We start from the raw sequence: 20026 nt of genomic DNA on the forward strand, positions 1-20026 counted from the left end.
AGTACTCTTCCAAAAGCTGGATGTCAGTTAAAACTATAGTTTGTGCACAACTTTTTAATAATACACCATTAACTTATTAATGATTAAATATATTTATTGATGTTTCCTAATAGTTTTGTCATGTTTCTGAAATCTGAGGTAAGTGATAAAACCATTTTTTACAAGAATTGAGTCTCAGTTTTCTGCATCCTCTTTCATAGTGAAATGGAGGAAAATCAGACCACAGTCACAGAGTTCATCCTGCTGGGATTCTGTCTTGGCCCGAGGATTCACCTAGTTCTTTTTCTGCTTTTCTCTCTCTTCTATACTCTCACCATACTGGGGAATGGGACTATCCTTGCAATGATCTGCCTGGACTCCAGACTCCACACTCCCATGTACTTCTTCCTGTCCCACCTGGCCATTGTCGATATGGCCTATGCCTGCAACACAGTGCCACAGACACTCATAAACCTCTTGGATGAGACCAGGCCCATCACCTTTGCAGGATGCATGACACAGACTTATCTATTTTTGACATTTGCTATCACCGAATGTCTTCTTCTTGTGGTGATGTCCTATGATCGATATGTTGCCATCTGCCACCCGCTACACTACACTGTCATCATGAACTGGAGAGTGTGTACCATCATGGCTGCTGTTTCCTGGATAGTCAGCTTTCTCCTGTCTCTGGTCCATTTACTTCTCATCCTGAGGCTCCCCTTCTGTGGACCTCATGAAATCAATCACTTCTTCTGTGAAATCCTGTCTGTCCTCAAGCTGGCCTGTGCTGACACAACACTCAATCAAGTTGTCATTTTTGCAGCCTGTGTGTTCACTTTAGTGGGGCCCCTGTGCTTTGTACTAGTCTCCTACACACGCATCCTGGTGGCAATCCTGAGGATTCAGTCAGGGGAGAGACGCAGAAAGGCCTTCTCCACCTGTTCCTCCCACCTCTGTGTGGTAGGGCTCTTCTTTGGCAGTGCCATTGTCATGTACATGGCCCCCAAGTCCCAGCACCCAGAGGAGCAGCAGAAGATCCTTTTCCTGTTTTACAGTTTTTTCAACCCCATGCTGAACCCCCTGATCTACAGCCTGAGGAATGCTGAAGTCAAGGGTGCCCTCCGGAGGGCACTGTGCAAAGAAAGTCATTCTTGTTTGGTGTGGTGTTCCCACCACAAGCCTTGGTAGTTTCCTGTAATTTTGATCTCCAATTATTTCTTAAATACAGGGATATTCATTGTCCTTTGTTATCATGTTTAACGACATGAGATCTCAATCTCCTCCTAACCTGCAGGACTAATAACTTTGCATTCCTAAGCTCCCTAGGAGATGAAATTTTGTCAGATGTGATTTTTCTTCTCAGTTGAATTAATTAGCTGTGAAATTAAACAATACTTAAATTATTCTCTGAGTCTTTTAATTGAATCTGTTAACTTTTTAAAATCTAATTAGATGACCTGACAACATAAGATTCAAAAGAAAAACAACCCATATCCAAACACAGTGACCTGCGCTGAGTGATATCTTACGAGTGACAGTTCCCACATTACACTTGACCAAGCCAGGAATTCTTTGGAGGTTTCTATCCATTATCTATGCCATGTATTACTTTCAAATAAAAATTACTGACAAATTATGGAGTTAATTTGTTGAATTGAGTGAAGGAACAGATTTAAAACATGAGGTTTAGGAATAAGAAGGGGGAATTTTAAAACCTGATAGATATCTGGGATATGCTTCCATCCCAGAACTTGAAAGACAGAGGCAGGAGAATCTTTAAGAGTTCGATATAAAGAGTTCCAGGACAGCCAGAGTTTCACAGTGTGACCCTGTCTCAAAAGAAATCAAGCAACCAAACAAGCAAGCAAGCTAACAAGGAAACAAACATAGTCAGGAAAAGTGCTATAGTACCATTTACAAGGGTTTCACCTGATTATTTTTGTATCTAGAGTATAATAGAGCATTGGACCCTTAAATGAGCTGAAAATGAACATCAGATAAAATAACTTGGGATGTTTAAAGATCCTTTAGAAAGATCTGTAATGATGAGCTATCACATATTTTTTAGCCTGAGTACAGATAGAATAGATTTCATGTTTAGAGCATTGCTCAATGCCACCATGATGGTGAATATTAGCCTTGTTCAAAAGAACACGTGTTCTTCATTTTGACATTAACAGATAATAATTACTGGGTATAAATGGAGATATGGACACATAGTAAGCGACCATTTTTTTAATTACTTAGGAAGTGCCCTTTACTACATATTGATAAAACTGCATATGGATCATTTTGCTTAGCCATCATTAAAAAAAAGGTGGAGACCCTCCTGTTATTGGTATTTGTTGGAAATGTATGATCTAGAAAGCAGTACATTCTTGACTACCTCAGACAACTTGTCTCTAAAGCCCTCTGATTTTAACCATGATAATATAACAATAGTACTATAATCGTATAGTGCTATATCAGTATCATTGATATCAAATAAACTGACTAGATATCCTAAGGAAGTCCATGCTAAGTGAAGTATCTTTGTATCAAAGTATCTTTGTAGTTTAGTCTGTATGATGATGAGCTGAACTGGTTCTACAAGGCCTGTAGAAAAGGAGGTCTCACTTCAGGGGATGTTTTTCCTGAATGATGACGTCTATGCACAATATTTGTTTGTTTAAGCTCCGTACTTTTAAAGGAATGTGGACATCATAAAGTGAAAAATGAAGATGATTCTCATTAGACATAGAGAACTACATTCAACCAATGTCTAAGAATTAAGATAGCCCTGATCAATTCTATCTCTTTGTCCAAAACTAAAAAGATCTTCATTAGCTAGTAATAGTATTTTGTCTCTATGAAAAAATGTGAAAATAATGATGTGCTAATACTAAGAACTCCAGTAATACAGGAAGCACTGGCAGAGCACAGGAACAATGAACAGACAGCAGAAACAGATTATGAGGAGAAGGTTGAGTGGTGAGTCACCTCTGAGTGAAAATGGATATTCATAGAATCGTTGGAAATGCAGACCACTACCAAGCCAAGGGCATTCATATTTTTATTGCATATTTAAAATTGTTATAATCAGCCAGGTGATAATTGCAGAAAAAAATATCACATGAAAGATTAGTGACTTCCATTCAATTTAAACACAGCAGCACCTAAACACTGTATTGTATGTTACTCATTTCTACTCCTAAATTTACTTAGTTCTTGTAAAAGTTTCTTCTGAAGTGAATATTGTGGTTAATTGCATCGCACTTAGAGTGATGCAGAGCAATGTCACAACTATTGGGAAAAGAATATTTAGTCCTTGACAGAAATACAACTGCAAGATGCTGTAATGTTGTTTCTGCTCATCAGGTGGCCGTGTGATGGTGTGAATTCTCCCATCTCCTGCAAGAGGGTGCAATATCAGAGGCTATAATTACTGAAGATGATAGGCATGGCACTCTGTGGGTGAAGTCAGTTCTTGAGCCATATGACAGTGGCCCTACAGGATCTCTGGCATGTGGAATGGAGACTTCATCACTGATGTGTAGGACTCTTGTTTACTCTTTCCTAGGGACTGTGGAGTCCAGTGTTTATCACTGTATGACATTTTGTGCCTTCAGATCACCTGGGGAACCTGCAAAAGTATATGTTCTGAAAGGGATAGACAAGCATTCAAATTTTTAATTTCCTCTCATCTCTTGTTGACTAGGTAGCCCATGGTCCATGCTATAGGAAACATTGTTAAATGTAGTATAGGAAACACTGTAGTTCATGGGGAAAATAGAAGAAAAATGAGAGTGAGCATGGGTTACCACAGGACTTGACAGTCATGATGTCATATCAAACCATGGAAAAGGCTCATATGCTTTTAGTTCTTATTAAATATTGGTAGCAATGACTCAATTTGATTTATGATTCGCTGTAGTTTGCTGGTGGCCACTTCATTCATTTACTCATTCAGCCATCCATTTATTTGGTCCTTCCTGTAATCTCAATATGCATGCTCTGTTTACTATTGCAGAATATGCTACTGTGCATAATCTGCCTTGTTCTTTACACAACCGATAGCTACATGATCAAATTTTTTGTGGACCGGAGATAACCAAAGTGAATGTTATACTCTTATATTTTTATACTCATCACCATGGATGTTGAATATGTGATGGTTTGTCACTTAAACTAAGCTATCTGATCTTCAGTGGACACCAGCTGGATGTCATTTGATGTCATTTGATAGACTCCAACACCTTCCACCAAGAGATAGTATCTGACCTCATGAGTTCAAGGATCAGTTCACAAGACGGTCCAAATTCAGTGTGTGATGACAAGCTTAAGCTGTGATCTGGGCTTCTGACTGACCACCTAAAATTCAAATTTTTAACCTAATATCCATGCCTCAGCCTTGTATGTTGCCCATATTCCTTCACTTCATACCTCAATGGTGAAAATGTGACTTCTGTTAAATAACAGAGGACTGAAAATAGCTCCATGTTGGCCTCAGTGGGTACCTGCAACTCAGGTGCACATTCCCAAATACAGACAGACAGACAGACAATCACACAATCAAAGGTAACTGAATCTTTCAGGGCAGTATCTGGATTTCCTCGTGCTGACTTGTAATCATTTGCAAACATGCAGTTAAGATGTGTTTGTTTTCTGTTTTATTACTTTTTATATGTTTATGTTTTGTATAACTTTATGATTCCCTCTGATAATTTTTATAAATTGGCATTGCCTCATTTTGCTCATGAAGTAGAAAACTCATAATTCCCTACATTTTAATTTATTTATTGTGACATTTTATATCTTGATTTGATTCAAATGTTTTTGTTTACCCTAAAAATCTTTACTAGCAATATATATATATGGTGAAAAAAACTTTGCTGCTCCTATATTACAACTTTCATATAATTTCACAAGATTTTTACTTACATTGGTAGCAAAGCACCTGATCTGATCTTGAAAAGAGATGAATTGTTCATTAACTACTTCTATACACTATGCTTTTGATAGCATTAAGACTATTTTGACTACTTTAAAATAATGTTTCTTGTTATAAATACAGAGATGAATATATTTTTCACACCTCATGTGAATTTCAGAGTTGCCCTAGGTTTACCTGGTGACCCCAGAAGACTAGAATCACTGTGTGATAAAGATAATAGTTTATGAATCTTACTGTGTCTAGATGTAGATTTCTAACTCTCTCATGCCCAATATAAAAAATAAATACAATTGAAACATGAGAATATCTTTAGCAGCGGGTATCTCCATCTGTGTTGTGGGGAAAGGTAACTATAAGGGGAGCCACCTTGCGGAGTATCCCATTCTCCCAGAAAAGAATGGTCTCTGAGTTCAGCAACCATCACCTTCCAGAGTAAAGACTAGAGAGCATTTCTAACAGCTGAGCTACATGGGTGGTTTTGGCCCTACAAGATACTCTGTTAGGAAAGATATTTCTCCAAAAACCTTTGGAACATTCTAGCCCCTCTTTGTTCTTCCCAGATCTGTCCTATTCATCCTTAGCCATGTATATACAGTTAGCATATACAGTTTCTCTGCACCTTGGATATAACATGCTGACTGTGTTTACTAGCTGTGTGTCCTGGTGGAAATGAGAACAGAAATAGCAATAATGATTATTTTTCTCTTCCCTACAAAAGTATCTTGTGTACTAATAATGGAAGTATAGCCCTTCCCTTAAGCCCTCCGTAGCTGCCAACTATGCTGACCTCTTAGAGAATACAGCCTCCTTTTTTTTGAGGATACTGCTTCAAGTCAGGCAGGAGCAAATGTCAGGATTCTGCAAATCCACAGAAGCTAAAAGAAGGCAGGACCTGTGTCAGCATCTAGGGTTCTTCCCACTGAGATCCTTCCATGCTAATATGGGAACCAACAAGGTTGTCTGCTGTAGTTTACCATGAATTCCCAGACAACTTGTAGCTTTTAGTCTTTGTTAATGCATTGACATCACACATGCTGTAACATGTGAGGAAAGGCAATACTAACTTGTTTGAGCATACAGTTCACAATAATCTAAGTATTTGCTCCATTTTTTTCCATTTTCAATTTTTCATTTCTTTGTTTTTTTTTTCTTTTTTGTTTTGTTTGAGGCAAGGATTTTGTTTACAGCTGTGGCTGTCCTGGAACTTGCTCTGTAGTCCAGGGTGGCATGGAGCCGCTAAAGAGTGATGGTGGGTAGAGGCTGAGTTCTCACTGCAACATGAATGTGCTCAGTACAGACTATGTATTATCTTATTAGGTCCTCATCAGGCCAAATAAAATAAGTGCTGTCTATTTTTTCCTTAAAGGAGGAAAAGGCTTGAAAGACAAAGGAATATTTTCAAAGTCATACAACCAGTAACTGCAGGGTTTATGCTAAGTCCATTCCTCTTCCTTTTCATGATGCAATGTATTTTAGCCCTTTGCTTTTGAATTTTACACAGGGAAGTATGTGGATAGATTCTTAAGTGTTTTATTTTCAAAAAAAAAAACCACTTTGTTTTTTTAATCAAATTGATGTCTAATCATAGACTATGTAGTGAACTACCATGTTCTAGGCACAATGTATGGCCAAATATACTCAACATTTCATCATATTAGGTCAAATATATTTCTTCAAAGTAAGGACATCTTTTTAAAATTTTTAAGTATTTTATTTATTTGTATTTTATGTGTGTTTATTTATATTTTAATTTTTATTGTTTTATTTTTTATTTTATTTATTATTTTTATTTTATTTGTTTATTATTATTATTTTATTTTATTATTATTTATATTTGTATTTTATGAGTGTTTTGCCCGTGTTTAAAGGGGCATAAAAAAAAGGAGGGGGGCGTCATATGAATGTAGTGCCCTAGAAGGCCAGAAGGGGGCAAGTGGATCACTTCAAACCGGAGTTAGGTCTGTTTTTGAGCTGCCCCTGTGCTAGGGAAGAAGCCCTGCTCCTCTGCAGAAGCAGCAAGCACTCTCAACATCAAAACTATCCGGACCCCTTAAAGACATCTTTTAAGTGCAAATTCTGAAGAAATTAATTTTGAGGGTACATACAGTCCTTACATTATTACAATTAATTGAGAAAGAATTGAGAAATATATCAATATTCCAGACAAGTAGAATGTCAAAGTATTGCTTTTATGAATTAAAAGATAGTGTTTTTAAGGTTGTTTAAGACAGTTAATCTGTATGTAGACTCCCTAAGTAATTGAAGCCCTCTATGTGACCACTACATAAATATTGTAGGATTGACAGTCTTGTTTTGTTTTATTTGTTGTTTGTTTGTTTGTTTGTTTATCAAGACAGGGTTTCTTTGTGTAGCCCTGGCTGTCCTAGAACTCACTTTGTAGACCAAGCTGGCCTCAAGCTCAGAAATCTGCCTGCCTCTGCCTCCCAAGTCCTGGGATTAAAGGCGTGCACCACCACTGCCTGGCAGGATTGACAGTCTTTAGACATACTGTGTAGATGCATTCTGGGTAAGGAAAGAAAGACTGTGTGAGAACAGGAAATTGGGAAGGTCAAACACATACACAGAGACAGACAGACAGACAGACAGACAGACAGACAGACAGACAGACCCAAAGAAAAACAAGTTGGCAAACCTTTATATCCAAAGCTATTTACATCATGATTCACAACAGTAGCAAAATTACAGTTATGAAGTACCAACAAAAATAATCTTGTTGTTGGGGGAGTTATCATACAAGAAATGGGTATTAAAGGGTGACATCATTAAGAGCATTAAGAAGGTTGAGAACCACTGACCTAAATAAAGAAAAAGATATTGGGGGAGAGGGGTCAAGTAAAGCAGAGACATGATACAGACATTGGTAGAGAGAGATGGGGCCCTTACCTGGTGTCTTAGTTGTGACAATTATTTATTACTTTGTGGAAGTGAACCATTCCATACTTCATCTGAGCAAAAGATTTAAAAATAGAAGTTATTCTAGTAACAGTGAATGACTCACTCCCCAAATGTTAAAACTGAGTTCATCAGCCCATCACACTCAGGTTTTGCTTCTTAAAACAGACTCCACCTTGTACTGACAAGTTTGTTCAAGCACAAAAATATGTGTTCCAGTCTCAGCTAAGTCATTGGAAACTGTGGAGGCCCGGCCTCACCTATCACTCACTGGGTGCCCAGGGTCTTAAACATTAAACTTGAGCATATATACATCATATGTAGAATTTCAAGTATAAAAGGTCTGCATGGTGCATTTTGGAACTACTTATGCATTTATTATTTAGTTTTGTCCTTTCTCTTTTTCATTTCTGTCCATTCCTTGGCAAACATGATTCATTTGTGGTCAGGTAAGATAGTTTGGGTATCATGTTAAATGAAATAAAGATGGGTGAAAAGCAATTGTCTTTCGAATGCCCAATGGTTAAACGAGTTCTCGGAGTTCTCTATCATTACGTCTACAGAACGTCAGAAAGTCTGTTCCTTGTTGTTTTAGAGGAATGACCTGGATTTGGTGCAATTATAGCAGGCAAGATGGGAGCACAGCCTAACGCAGTTGGTATCTATTTAATGACATACTTTTGACCGTGTCACTTGTGAAATAATTCTTTACTTACGATGGCTATCCTTTAGAGTGTTTGTCCGCCTGTTTTTACCATCCCACTTTCTATGATTCATCCATCTCACCACAGCCACTGTCTTCATGGAGGCTGCTAAGTTTCTTTCCATCACCATCCTCTGATGCAAATCTGTCTCAGGAACAGCAACTGCATTAACACTCCACACTCGGTGGCGACTTCTACAAGTCTATTGGCAATTGATCACTAGCAGAATCGCCGATGTTCATTTGTTTAAATGCACATTCATCTTTGTTAGCCAATTCTTTTCAGTGATCACTTTTGGAAAATATCATATGGGTGATGGGAAGATAACAGACCAAATGGTTTGCTGGAAGGGGATTAAATAGGAAAGGTGCAGAGAACAATAACTGAGAAACTACAAGGGACTATCATGTGACTATAAGGGACGATCATGTAACTGATACAAGGGATATTTTTCCTCTACTGCCTTGTTGTGGCTGATGATCATTTGTGCCTGAGTGTAAATGTTTCACCCAAACAATAGGTTTAGAATCCAGGTATTTTCAGCCTTTGAAAACAAGAAATGGGTCAATAGCAACTCTCTAGGGATTATCAATGCCTTTGGCCTCCAAATGGTTGGCCAGGTCTACATTATCCATCTCTTGTTCTGAGGCTTTTAGCTTCACAGCCTGAGTAGAAACCAACTCATTATATTCTCTCCAGCTCACAAATGTTAGTTGGGATACAATTCAGACTTTGACTGTCTCAGTCAATCTAATAAATCCTTCCTTATAATATATAACATATATATTAATAGATCCCAGCTATAGATAAATAAAAACGTTGAATTATAATTCAAGTTTATATTCTTAGTGTAACATACTGTGTTAATTTTGATTATGAAAATGAGAGGGTGGGGAAGGGAATGATGTGTCAGAAGAAAAGCGAGAGGAGACAAAAGGGTAGTTTTGACCTCTAGGACAACATGTCTCCTGGACTCTAGAAAGAAAGATACAGAATTGCTGAAGAACCCAGCCTGATTTTCAACTAGTAGGCAGAAATAAGGATAAGGTAGAAATAAAAGTTGTTTCTCAGACTTTCTTGAACGACAGGAAGCAATAGAAAACACTGGTATTGGAGTTTAAACTGTAGATTTGCTAACTGAAAGGTATTCATTAAAAGTTTTCCTATAAGTCAGTGAAACTGAAAATGTAACTTGTAAATCACATACCTTCTCCCCTTCACCCCCATGTTCTTCTACTTTATTTTATTGGTCTCTTCTTGTTCCAATTACATCTCTGTGTTTTGTTTTTGGTTGTTGTTGGGTTTTTTATTTGTTTGTTTTGGATATTTTATGTATTTACATTTCAAATGTTTCCCCTCTCTCAGTTTTCCCTCTGAAAATCCCCTAACCCATCTCCTCTCCCCTTGCTTTTATGAGGGTGCTCCCCCCCCCAACACACACACACAACCACTCCCACCTCACCTCCCTGGCATTCTCCTACACTGGGGAATCAAGCTCTCACAGGACAAAGAGCCTCTCCTATTGATGCCAGACAATCCCATTCTCTGCTACATATGCAACTGGAGCCATGGGTCCCTCCATGTGTACTCTTTGGTTGGCAGTTTAGACTCTGGAAGCTCTGGGGAATCAGGTTGATTGATATTGTTGTTCTTCCTATGGGATTGCAAACCCCTTCAGCTCCTTCAGTCCTTTCTCTAACTCCTCCATTGGCTTCTGGGGAGGAGAGAGGGTAGGGATTGGAACAGGAGCAGTGAGGTCAAGGAAGGACTGAGGGAGAAAATGCTGGGAGTCACCTGTTGATTTGGGGTGAGAGAGCATCCCTGGACTGAGCTAAAAACCTTGGACAATGGAAACTACCAGAAATCTATGAGGGTGATCCTAGCTAAGACTCTTAGCAGTGGATGATATGAAGCCTGAACGAGCCATCTCCTATAACCAGATAGGACTTTCAGTAGAAGGATTGGACACCACAATAAAACCTGCAGTCAACTAATCTGGGCCCATGGGTGCTCATGGAAGCTAACTGCCAATCAGAGACCATGAATGCAATGGACCTAGGCCCACTGCACACATGTAGCAATTGCACAGCTGGATCTTCATGTGGGACCTTCTCAAGTGGGAGCAGGGGCTGTCTCTGATCACACTGGCTGCTTTCGGATCCCTTTCCCCTAACTGGGCTGCTTTGTCTGGTTTTAGCGGAAGAGGATGCACTTAGTCTTGCTGAGGCTTGATATCCCTGGGGTAGGCTTTCTCTTTGCTACTTCAGCGGAAGAGGGGGGGAAAGAGAAGAGAAAGAGGGACTGGGAGGAGAGGAGGCTAGGATCCTGATGTAAAAGTGAATGAAAAGAAAAAAGAAAACACCCTTTGGTTAGCCTGATTAACACAACCAATCAAATCATACCACTGCACCCTCGCCCATTCTAACATAGGCCTCCCCTTTTTCTCTTAAAAATTCTACCTGCAAGGTCATTTGCTGCTGTTTTTTCTGCCTGAGTCAGAAAGCAAACACTCTAACTTTTCTTCCTGGATTAATAAAGGATCTCTGTGATAATAGGTCTTTGGGTGTGGCTTGTGCCTAAGGCAGGGTCCTAGAGGGAAGCACCAACTTGCAAGGACTGGGTTGGAGGGGTAAGGGGTTTCCTTCAGTGTATGTTAATCCTAAATGAGATGTCCTCATCAGACCCCTCCCTGGGGGCTCAGGGATCTTTGTGGAAGAGGAAGAGAAAAAAACTGTAAGAGCCAGAGGGGATGGATGACTCCAAAGTAAACAATGTCTTTGAGACACAACAGAACCGATGCACACATGAATGCATCAGGAACAGAGTCTGTACAAGTTTAAGTCACGGAGTTGCAGTGCTGAGAGGGGGAAGTGCATACAGGGTCCCATCCCTAACCAAACAGCTCCCTGAAACCGGTATCATACTGGCTAGCAAAAGAAAATCTGCTGTCTCCGACGCATTTCACTAGTTTATCAACCAGAGCAGGCGTCATGCCCAAGAGCAGTTGGCCAATACAAAATGAATTCAATGGTATTTTGTGGATATCTTGTTTCATTTTGCTTTGTTTGGACATTTTCTTGTCTTATTCTTTTGGTTTTCATTTTTGTGGGCATTTTTAGTACAGTTTCTTGACATTTTGCTTTTGTTTCTTGTGTTTGTTTATTCGTTTGTTTGTTTGTTTTTAATGTCAGATTGAAAAAAACCTGATCAAAGTATATTGTATACGAAATTTTCAATTAAAGAAATCTTCTAAGTACTATGCAAGAAGAGGAAGGGAGGAAGAAGAGGGGGAGGGGGCGGAGGAGGGGCTGCTTAGGCTGCTTCATTGGGCTCTTAGAAACCCCAGTCAAATGAGAAAGAAGCAAACAACATTGGGTGAGATAAAACACCATGCAAACTTTGCTATTACTGTTATTACCATTATGTGAAAAGTTTTCATTCTGTCAACGTGGTTAGACCTTCTGAACTCAGACCACAGCTGTCCATCTAGCAGAAATGGCATTAATGTCCAAAGATTGCTTTATCCTGCGTCCATGTAGCTTTGACAGGTCATCAAGAAAGGTACAGAAGTCATCCGGCCTCGAGGAAACAGCCCAGCCAGGAGCCAAAGTTGTACCCAGACTCATTACTCCACAGTGAGTCACCAAGGAATGGCCCCTGGGGAATTTCTCTCCCTCAAAACCTTTCCTAGCCCAACCACCAGGAAAACATAGGGGATTCCTCCCAAGGCAAAAGATTAATGAGTTCCAATCCTTCATAATCCTTAACCTGGGATTTACAATACATTCCTTAATTGTGTGTCAAATATCCAGAGAGGAAGAAGACAAAATTAGTTCATTTGTTTATCCCAGTATTGAGACATTCCTTGTGCACAGTGAAAATCCTTCAGAAGTCCTTTGAGTAAGGTTTGGGAGGTGTCTCAGTTGAAAAATTTTTTGCCACAAGCATGTTAGAGATGAGGTTCACACAGTCAGCACCTAAAGTCTCAAAAAACAAGTGTTTGTTTGCCTATTTGTTTGTTGTAATTTAAAGCCAGGTGGGAATGGCAGCACACCCACAATCCCACACTCAGAAGGTAGAGACAAGGCATTCTTCCTGCCTGATGGTTGGACAAACTAACTGAATCAGTGAGCTCTGTATTCAGGTGACCCTGCCTCAACACATAAGTTGAATAGCAATGCTCACCTCTGACCCCTACATACACATATACATATGCACCCACACATATACAAGCATGTACACATGCATGCATACCACACATACATACACACATATACAACATGTAAACAAATACAGGAATAAATAAAGAACCTTCAAACTATCCACTCGTTTAATCTCTACATTTTCAATGTTGAGCTTTCTAACATCTACTTTCCATAAGTTCTTCAACATGTACAATATAGTACAAAAAATAAATTATAGTTGGTCATAATTGAGATTTTTCTGTGTGGTAAGCACTGAGTAAATGGTTTAATGTGGTGCTTGCATCAAATATCTAGGCTAGATACAAGTACTATACTTACAAAAATATTGAGGAAATAAGTATTTTATCCAGGGTCACAGGATTCTATAGTGGTAGCCACATACTTCAAAACCAGACAAGTTAGCCTTAGATGAATTCTACATGAAATTTCTGTAGAGGATCTATGTATTCCCATAGCCTGGATGACGGGCAGCTACCCTGTTCCTAATAGACACTTAAAACAAAACAAAACAAAACAAAACAAAACAAAACAAAACAAAACACATTGACTTAAGTGTACAGACAAGGAGAGACGGTAATGCTCAACCCTCAGTGGAACATGCCAATCATGCTCTTCCTCCCAAGGCTCGGTGATCTTAGGGGAAGACAGTAAGAACCAGACCTGGTAGACAACTTCAAGGGGAACAGTGTTTTCAGGCACAACAGGACAATGGAGCGTATGAACTGATTGTTTGAGAGCCTGCGCAAGACCTGTGCAAGCTCACAGCAGACAAAAGTCCAGCATGGTGGGGAACAGATGGTCATGCAATCCCACCACTAGCTGAAGCTATACTGGCATTTGATAGTTGCTGAAACAGAAAGAACCTATTTTCTTTAATGGTATGGCCCAATAGGCCAACCACACCCAAGAGTAGTTGAGCAGTAAATCTGAACTCTTTGTGTTTCCAAACTAAAGGACAAAAATGAGGAAGAGGAGGAGGAAAAAGAGATGGAAAAAATACAAAATTCTGTTGGTAGGAAGGCAGAAGTGGACAGGGTGGATCTGAGAGGAGTTAGGAGAGGGGGAGGTGAATAAGTTCCATTATATGAAATTTTCAAAGAATACAAATATTATTCTTAAATGTAAGTTTGACTAAAGAAACAAGTAAATGGTGTGCCCTGCCTACCGCTCACTATTCCTAGCCTAGAGATGAATCTAACAAGGATTCCTTTCATTCTTGCAAGATTAGATAAGTTACTGTTTAGTAGATATATGGTAGAATACTGGTGAATGAAAACATGCCAATATTCTGACATCACAAAGTAGAAATTAAACAAATTAGGATAGAAATTCATTCCTTACTATTTAAAGATTTGGGGAATATTTATGTATTTGATGACAGATTTCTCTAAAGATGTGCCAGTGGCTGAATCTGCAGTTTGTAAAGGCCAGGACAGTGTGACATTAGGAGAGGTATTAGGGTGTTGCTCCTAAAAAAAATTGCTGTAAAAGTGGAGACAAGAACTACTGAAAATAATGGTTACCTGCAGCATCTGTGGCATGCCGACAACCTGCATGGTGGTTGTCCATGCTTTGAGTGGAAACCATGGTCCTTTATATTAGCAGATGATGAAGAAGAAGGAAAAGGAGAAGGAGGAGGAGGAGGAGGAGGGGGAGGAGGGGAGGAGGAGGGGTAGGAGAAGGAGAAGAACAAGGAGAAGCACAAGGTGAAAGGGAAAACTATGTCTCCCACCCATAAATTACTTAGAGCCTTCATTTTCTTGACACACTATATGAGCTGTGACTCATTTGTATGTCTTTGTTGTTGTTGTTAACTCTAGATTTCTGTTTCTTACTTTTAAAATAATCATAGTGTGTATAATTAGGGTAGAAAACTTAATTTTGAGATGAATATAAATAGTAAAATGGTTACAATAGTGGAGCCAACTGACTTGACCTTTATCTCACACAGAGGCTATAACATGTTTATTCACAAACACATCAAGACTATGGTATCATTGGCATTGGTCCTCACATAGTACATTAGCTCATCCTATAGATATGCTGATTGCATCCTATGGCTCACATCTCCCTCTTCCCTCTCCTGCCTAGACCTGGATAATCACTGTTTCATTTTCTGTCTCTGTGTATTTGATTTGTCGTCATTTTCAGATTGTGCCTGTGAAATCATGCAATACTTTTGGTGTATGTCTTGTTTATTTCTTTACTTAAAAAATGTATTGTTTATTTGCTTTAAGGTCTGTTAAATTTATTCAAATTGTGGTAAATTATAAGATTCCCTGGCTGTTTTAATGCTAAGTATTGTTCCACTGTAAATGTGTACCACCTTTTTATTCATTCATTCACTGACTGATTTTCAGATCATTCTCCATATTCTTCCTACTATGGTGTAATGAATTCCTACTGTGATGCAATGAATTTGGGAGGAGAGTGTATGATATAATGACAAAATTATATTGGGGTATCACATGCAAATAATTTTAATGAATGATATTAAGAACTAATGATGCATCATGCATTATGTTGAATTACACACATTGCTATCCTTTCTAAACTTGCTGGGACTGGAGAGATGGCTCAGTTATTAAAAAGACTTGTCATTCTTACAGAGAACCTATGTTCAGTTGCCAGCACCCACATGTAGCTCACAATTGCCTGTAACTCCAGATCCATAGGATCTGACACCTTCTTCTGACCTCCAGATGCTCTTGCACAAGCTTGATACGCAGACATACACTGAGCTGCACACAAATACACATAAAACTTAAAAAATAATGAATTCTTAAACTTCTGATAACTTTGTGAGTCTACTACTTTTTATCACACTCGTTTCATAAAAGAAGCCAGAAGCAGGGAGAATGTAGAACATGTTTCTGCAGTCACACAGCAAGCATGTGATGGCTGAAAGATAAATATGAATTAGCCTGATTCTCTGATCCTTGGCCAGAATACCTCCTGATAGCCTACAGTAGTGGAATCTTTCTTTGTTAGTGGTAAGAATCAAGAATGTCAGTGATGGGATCTCTTGTACAACATGGTGACACATTAAAACAACATATTGCATTCTTTGAAATCCAAAGAGAGTAAGGAGAGTGTTCTTACTGCAAACTAGTTAAACCCACAGGAGACGATTCAAATGCTAAGTAGCTGAAGTAGCCATCCCACAATATGCTTATAGATTTTTAAGAAAATCGCACCGTCCAGGCAGTGGTAGCACATGCCTTTGATCCCAGCACTCAAGAAGCAGAGAAAGAGGCAGAAGGGTTTCTGTAAATTCAAGGTCGACAGCACAAGTTCCAGAACAGCCAGAGAGGACAGGACAGTGACACAGAGAAAACTCTGTCTTAAAAAGCTAACAAACAAACAAACAAACAAACAAAATAAATACATACACACATACATACATAAATGATAGAGCACAAAATAAACATGTACAACTTTATGTGTTGATTAGTTTTTTTTTTTTAATATCCTAAGTTTTTACTAAATATAAACATAAAAATACCAACAACCTTATATCCAGCTGTGTGTCTGGGCTGTTCATCCTGCCCCATCAGATGCAGTACCCTAAAATGCTAGCATGTGCACAGTGGCAATTATTTAGAGAACTGTGCCAGTACCACTGACTTTGTTTTTGAATTCTGTAATCATTTAGCGTTGTACTATAAGTTCAAATTATCTCCTTTGGCCTTCCTTCCTGAGAGCCAGAAATTCCTCAGCTAGGCAAGCTTTTGTTTCACAATCATAGATAACCTTAACTTGCAGCTGTATCTACATATTCGTGCCAGGCTCTGAAGAGAAGCAGCAGGTCTTCAGGACCTGTTTTGATAAGTTAGAGTCCTAGATACCTGAAGAGGGTGGGGAGCAAGCAAGACTGGGATTCCCCCAGCCAGTTTCATCTATTTTAGTCTTCACCTCTTCTGAAACCTGTGGCTTCCCTGGATGCAGAGAGGTCACTGGGCCTATGAAATCTGCTGAGATACTTTTTATTTTCAATTTTTTATTAGATATTTTCTTCATTTACACTTCAAATGCGATCCCAAAAGTCCCCTATACCCTCCCCCACCCCCACCCCCGCCCTGCTCCCCCACCAATCCACTCCTATTTCTTGGCCTTGGCGTTCTCCTGTACTGGGGCCTATAAAGTTTGCAAGACCAAGGGGCCTCTCTTCCCAATAATGGCCGACTAGGCCATCTTCTGCTGCATATGCAGCTAGAGACACAAGCTCTGAGGTACTGGTTAGTTCACATTGTTGTTCCACCTATAGGGTTGCAGACCCCTCCAAGGAGGTACTTTTTAAATATATATATATATATATATATATATATATATATATATATATATATATATATATATTTAATCTTTTTTTACAGTCTAGATTTTATTCCCCTCCTGGTCCACCCTCTGACTGTTCCATACCCCATACCTCCTCCCCCACCCCACCCCTGTCTCCAAAAGGATACCCCCTGCCACCTTCCCACACCTTCAGACCTCCCCACTCCCTGGGGCCTCGAGTCTCTCGAAGGTTAGGTACATCTTCTCTGACTGAGTCCAGATTTAACAGAACATCAAAGTGAAATAAAATAAACTTGGTTCTACCAATAAGGAGATGATAAAATAGACTGTATCATCAGACAATGGCTACCCATGCAAATGTCTGTAATAATCAAAACAAGATTACACCTTTCAGTGTGCACAGCAAAGTATCCATGATGCACTGTGAGAACCAAGAACAGAGGAAAGATGGATGTTATTCGACATCTAGATGTGTATTTAATCATTTAATAACAAAATCATTTGTTAGCTAAGATATGAGAAGCTAGAAACTGAAAAGACATGAAAAGACAGTGACAGGACTGACATTCATACTACCAGTGACAACTCTTGTTTGTTTGGGTTTTTTTAAAGATTTATTTATTTATTGTATGTAAGTGCGCTGCAGCTCTCTTCAGACACACCAGAAAAGGGAAGCTTATCTCATTACAGATGGCTGTGAGCCACCATGTGGTTGCTGGGATTTGACCTCAGGACATGCTCTTAACCACTGAGCCATCTCTCAGCAGTTAAGTCCCAGTGACAACTCTTTATGCCAATGCTGTGGATGGAACTCAGGAATTCATGCATGCTCTAGGCATGTGTTGAACCACTGAGTTGCTGAGAAGCTGGGTCCTCAGCCTCTGTGACAACATCATTAAGAAGAATGAGAATTTACTAATCAAAATTAGTTCAGGAAATATAAGAGACTCTGAAGTGTATGTGTCTCTTACCCATGTAAATTATCAGCCATCAATATTCCAACGAGCTTTAGAGAAAAGAATCGATTTGGGTAGTGAGGTTTCATGAACATCTTTGAGTTTATACAAACACATTTATGAGAAGAATACCATAAAACCTATAACAGTGAACTGCATTGGAATATAGTTTCTCTATCACATTAACAAAGAAATGAAGATTTAAAAAAAAAAATACAGTTAGTGAGTTGGGGAGATGGCGCATGAGCAACAGGAAAACCTCAATTAGAGTCCCTAAAAGTCCCATAAGGAAGTGGAGAAGGGCAGCACACACCAGGATTCAGAGATAGGTGGGCTCTTCATGCTTAATGTCTCCATGTTCACTGAGAGCCTGTCTCACAAAATAAATTGGACAGTGATATCAGACACCTGGCATCAACTTCTAGCCATATGCATATGAATATATATATACATGCATCTGAACATACATGTACACACATTCATGAACACACACACACATACCAGCAGTACAGTTGCTGATGATTTATGGGGCATCACACATTGCTGAATGTTTGTCTAAAACTGCATGGAAAATAGTCCACTCATGTCTACCACAATTCTAAATGTATACATCATTTGACCCAAAAATTCCATCTCCAGAAATATACCCCACAGGTAGACTAACATGTACAGGATACTTATTAAAGCACTGTTTGTATATCAAACTATTGGAAGCAACAGCAACAGGAGACTGGAGAGGTAGTTCATCCAGAAAAATAAGCAAGCAATCTCTTCATGCAGGGATACAGATCAACCTATAGATCCAAGTGAAAGGCTGCAAACTCAAAATACTTTTCAGGTCATTGATGCAAACATGCCCTAAAAGCACAGAATATTTTCCAGTACATTCTATAAGACATTTGTAACCCTGAAAAGAAGCTGGGGTTGGGGGTGGACAACTTGTGCTCTGAAGTATGTATTTCCACAAGGTGGTGCTATAGCTTCTAGCAAGCACAAACCCATGTTTCCTTCAGAATGTGGTATGTAGACCATGTCTCTGATTGAGGACAATCTGTATGTTTGGTGAACCCATCAATGAAACACAGTAGGCCAACCTATCCTGAGAGAGGATGACTTAGGTCTGAAGAGTGAAAACTCTTCCAGGTAAATGCCTTCCACTGCCCCCATACATACCTGAGTTAATGCAGATGCTTCCTGTCTGCCATAATCCCCAGCTTCTGCTGCAACCTCCTCTTCCAATTGCTGCCCTCACAGGTCAGTGCTACGTGACACAGGGTGGGACCCTGCATTGAGGAGTGGCTGGAGCGCTCCTGGAAACGCAAGCAATGGAAACCCAACCCCCACACACATCACCCACACGCACCGCCCAGCATAGTGAAGAGCCTCTAATAAAGCCCTTCCGTGCCACCCCAGCCCACATTCATCATCCTTTCCTCAGATGTTCTGGAGCTTCGGTGTTTCCAACCCCTTTGGGCTTATCAAGGGCTGATTTAGAATATTTCAACATTTCCATTTAAATGTTCCAAGTTCACTTAAGTCAATGACCCACGATAATGATCTATTGCATATCCTAGAGCAAAAAGCATCATAGCAACAAGTTATGCATAGTAATGAGACCAGCAAATCCCCACAGTCTGAAATGTGTTCCTCTACCTGCTGAAGTGACAGGGAAAAATGCTAGTCCCAGTAGTCACTTTTTAGGCCTAGGAATGTGATTTTTAGATCATACCCACTTTGGACTGTTTGATCACCTCTAGACAAGCCAAATGGAACTGTCTTTACTCTGTGGTTACTGAATTTGGTTTTTGCTTTTGGATAGCTTGCTTCTATCAGTATCTTGAGAATTCTGTCTTTGAGAGAGCTATGAAGGCACAAGTATTTTTATCACAGAAGAGACTGGAGAATTTCTTGTGACGAAAACAGCACCATCCTTTCTGTTCTTCTTCATTCCTGGCTCTACTTTTCTCTCTTCTGCCCTGTGCCTCGGCGGCAGTCAGCACCACTGACACAGATGCCTGTGGCTGACAGTCTCTTTCC

At 39.5% G+C, this 20026-nt stretch overlaps 1 protein-coding gene across 1 annotated transcript; it reads left to right on the top strand.

Annotated features, from left to right (window-relative positions):
• The first annotated feature begins 204 nt into the window (after positions 1-204).
• Olfr47 (olfactory receptor 47) lies at positions 205-1170 on the top strand. Its single transcript, NM_146370.1, has one exon. It carries the CDS (start codon positions 205-207, stop codon positions 1168-1170), a length of 966 nt encoding a protein of 321 aa, NP_666482.1.
• The last annotated feature ends 18856 nt before the right edge of the window (positions 1171-20026 follow it).

The sequence above is a fragment of the Mus musculus genome, chromosome 6, assembly GCF_000001635.26.
Source record: "Mus musculus strain C57BL/6J chromosome 6, GRCm38.p6 C57BL/6J".
NCBI classification, from domain to species: Eukaryota; Metazoa; Chordata; class Mammalia; order Rodentia; family Muridae; genus Mus; species Mus musculus.

What these genes read in the sequence shown, in the direction of transcription:
- Olfr47 (NM_146370.1), top strand. Translation starts at nt 205, where the DNA reads ATGGAGGAAAATCAGACCACAGTCACAGAGTTCATCCTGCTGGGATTC.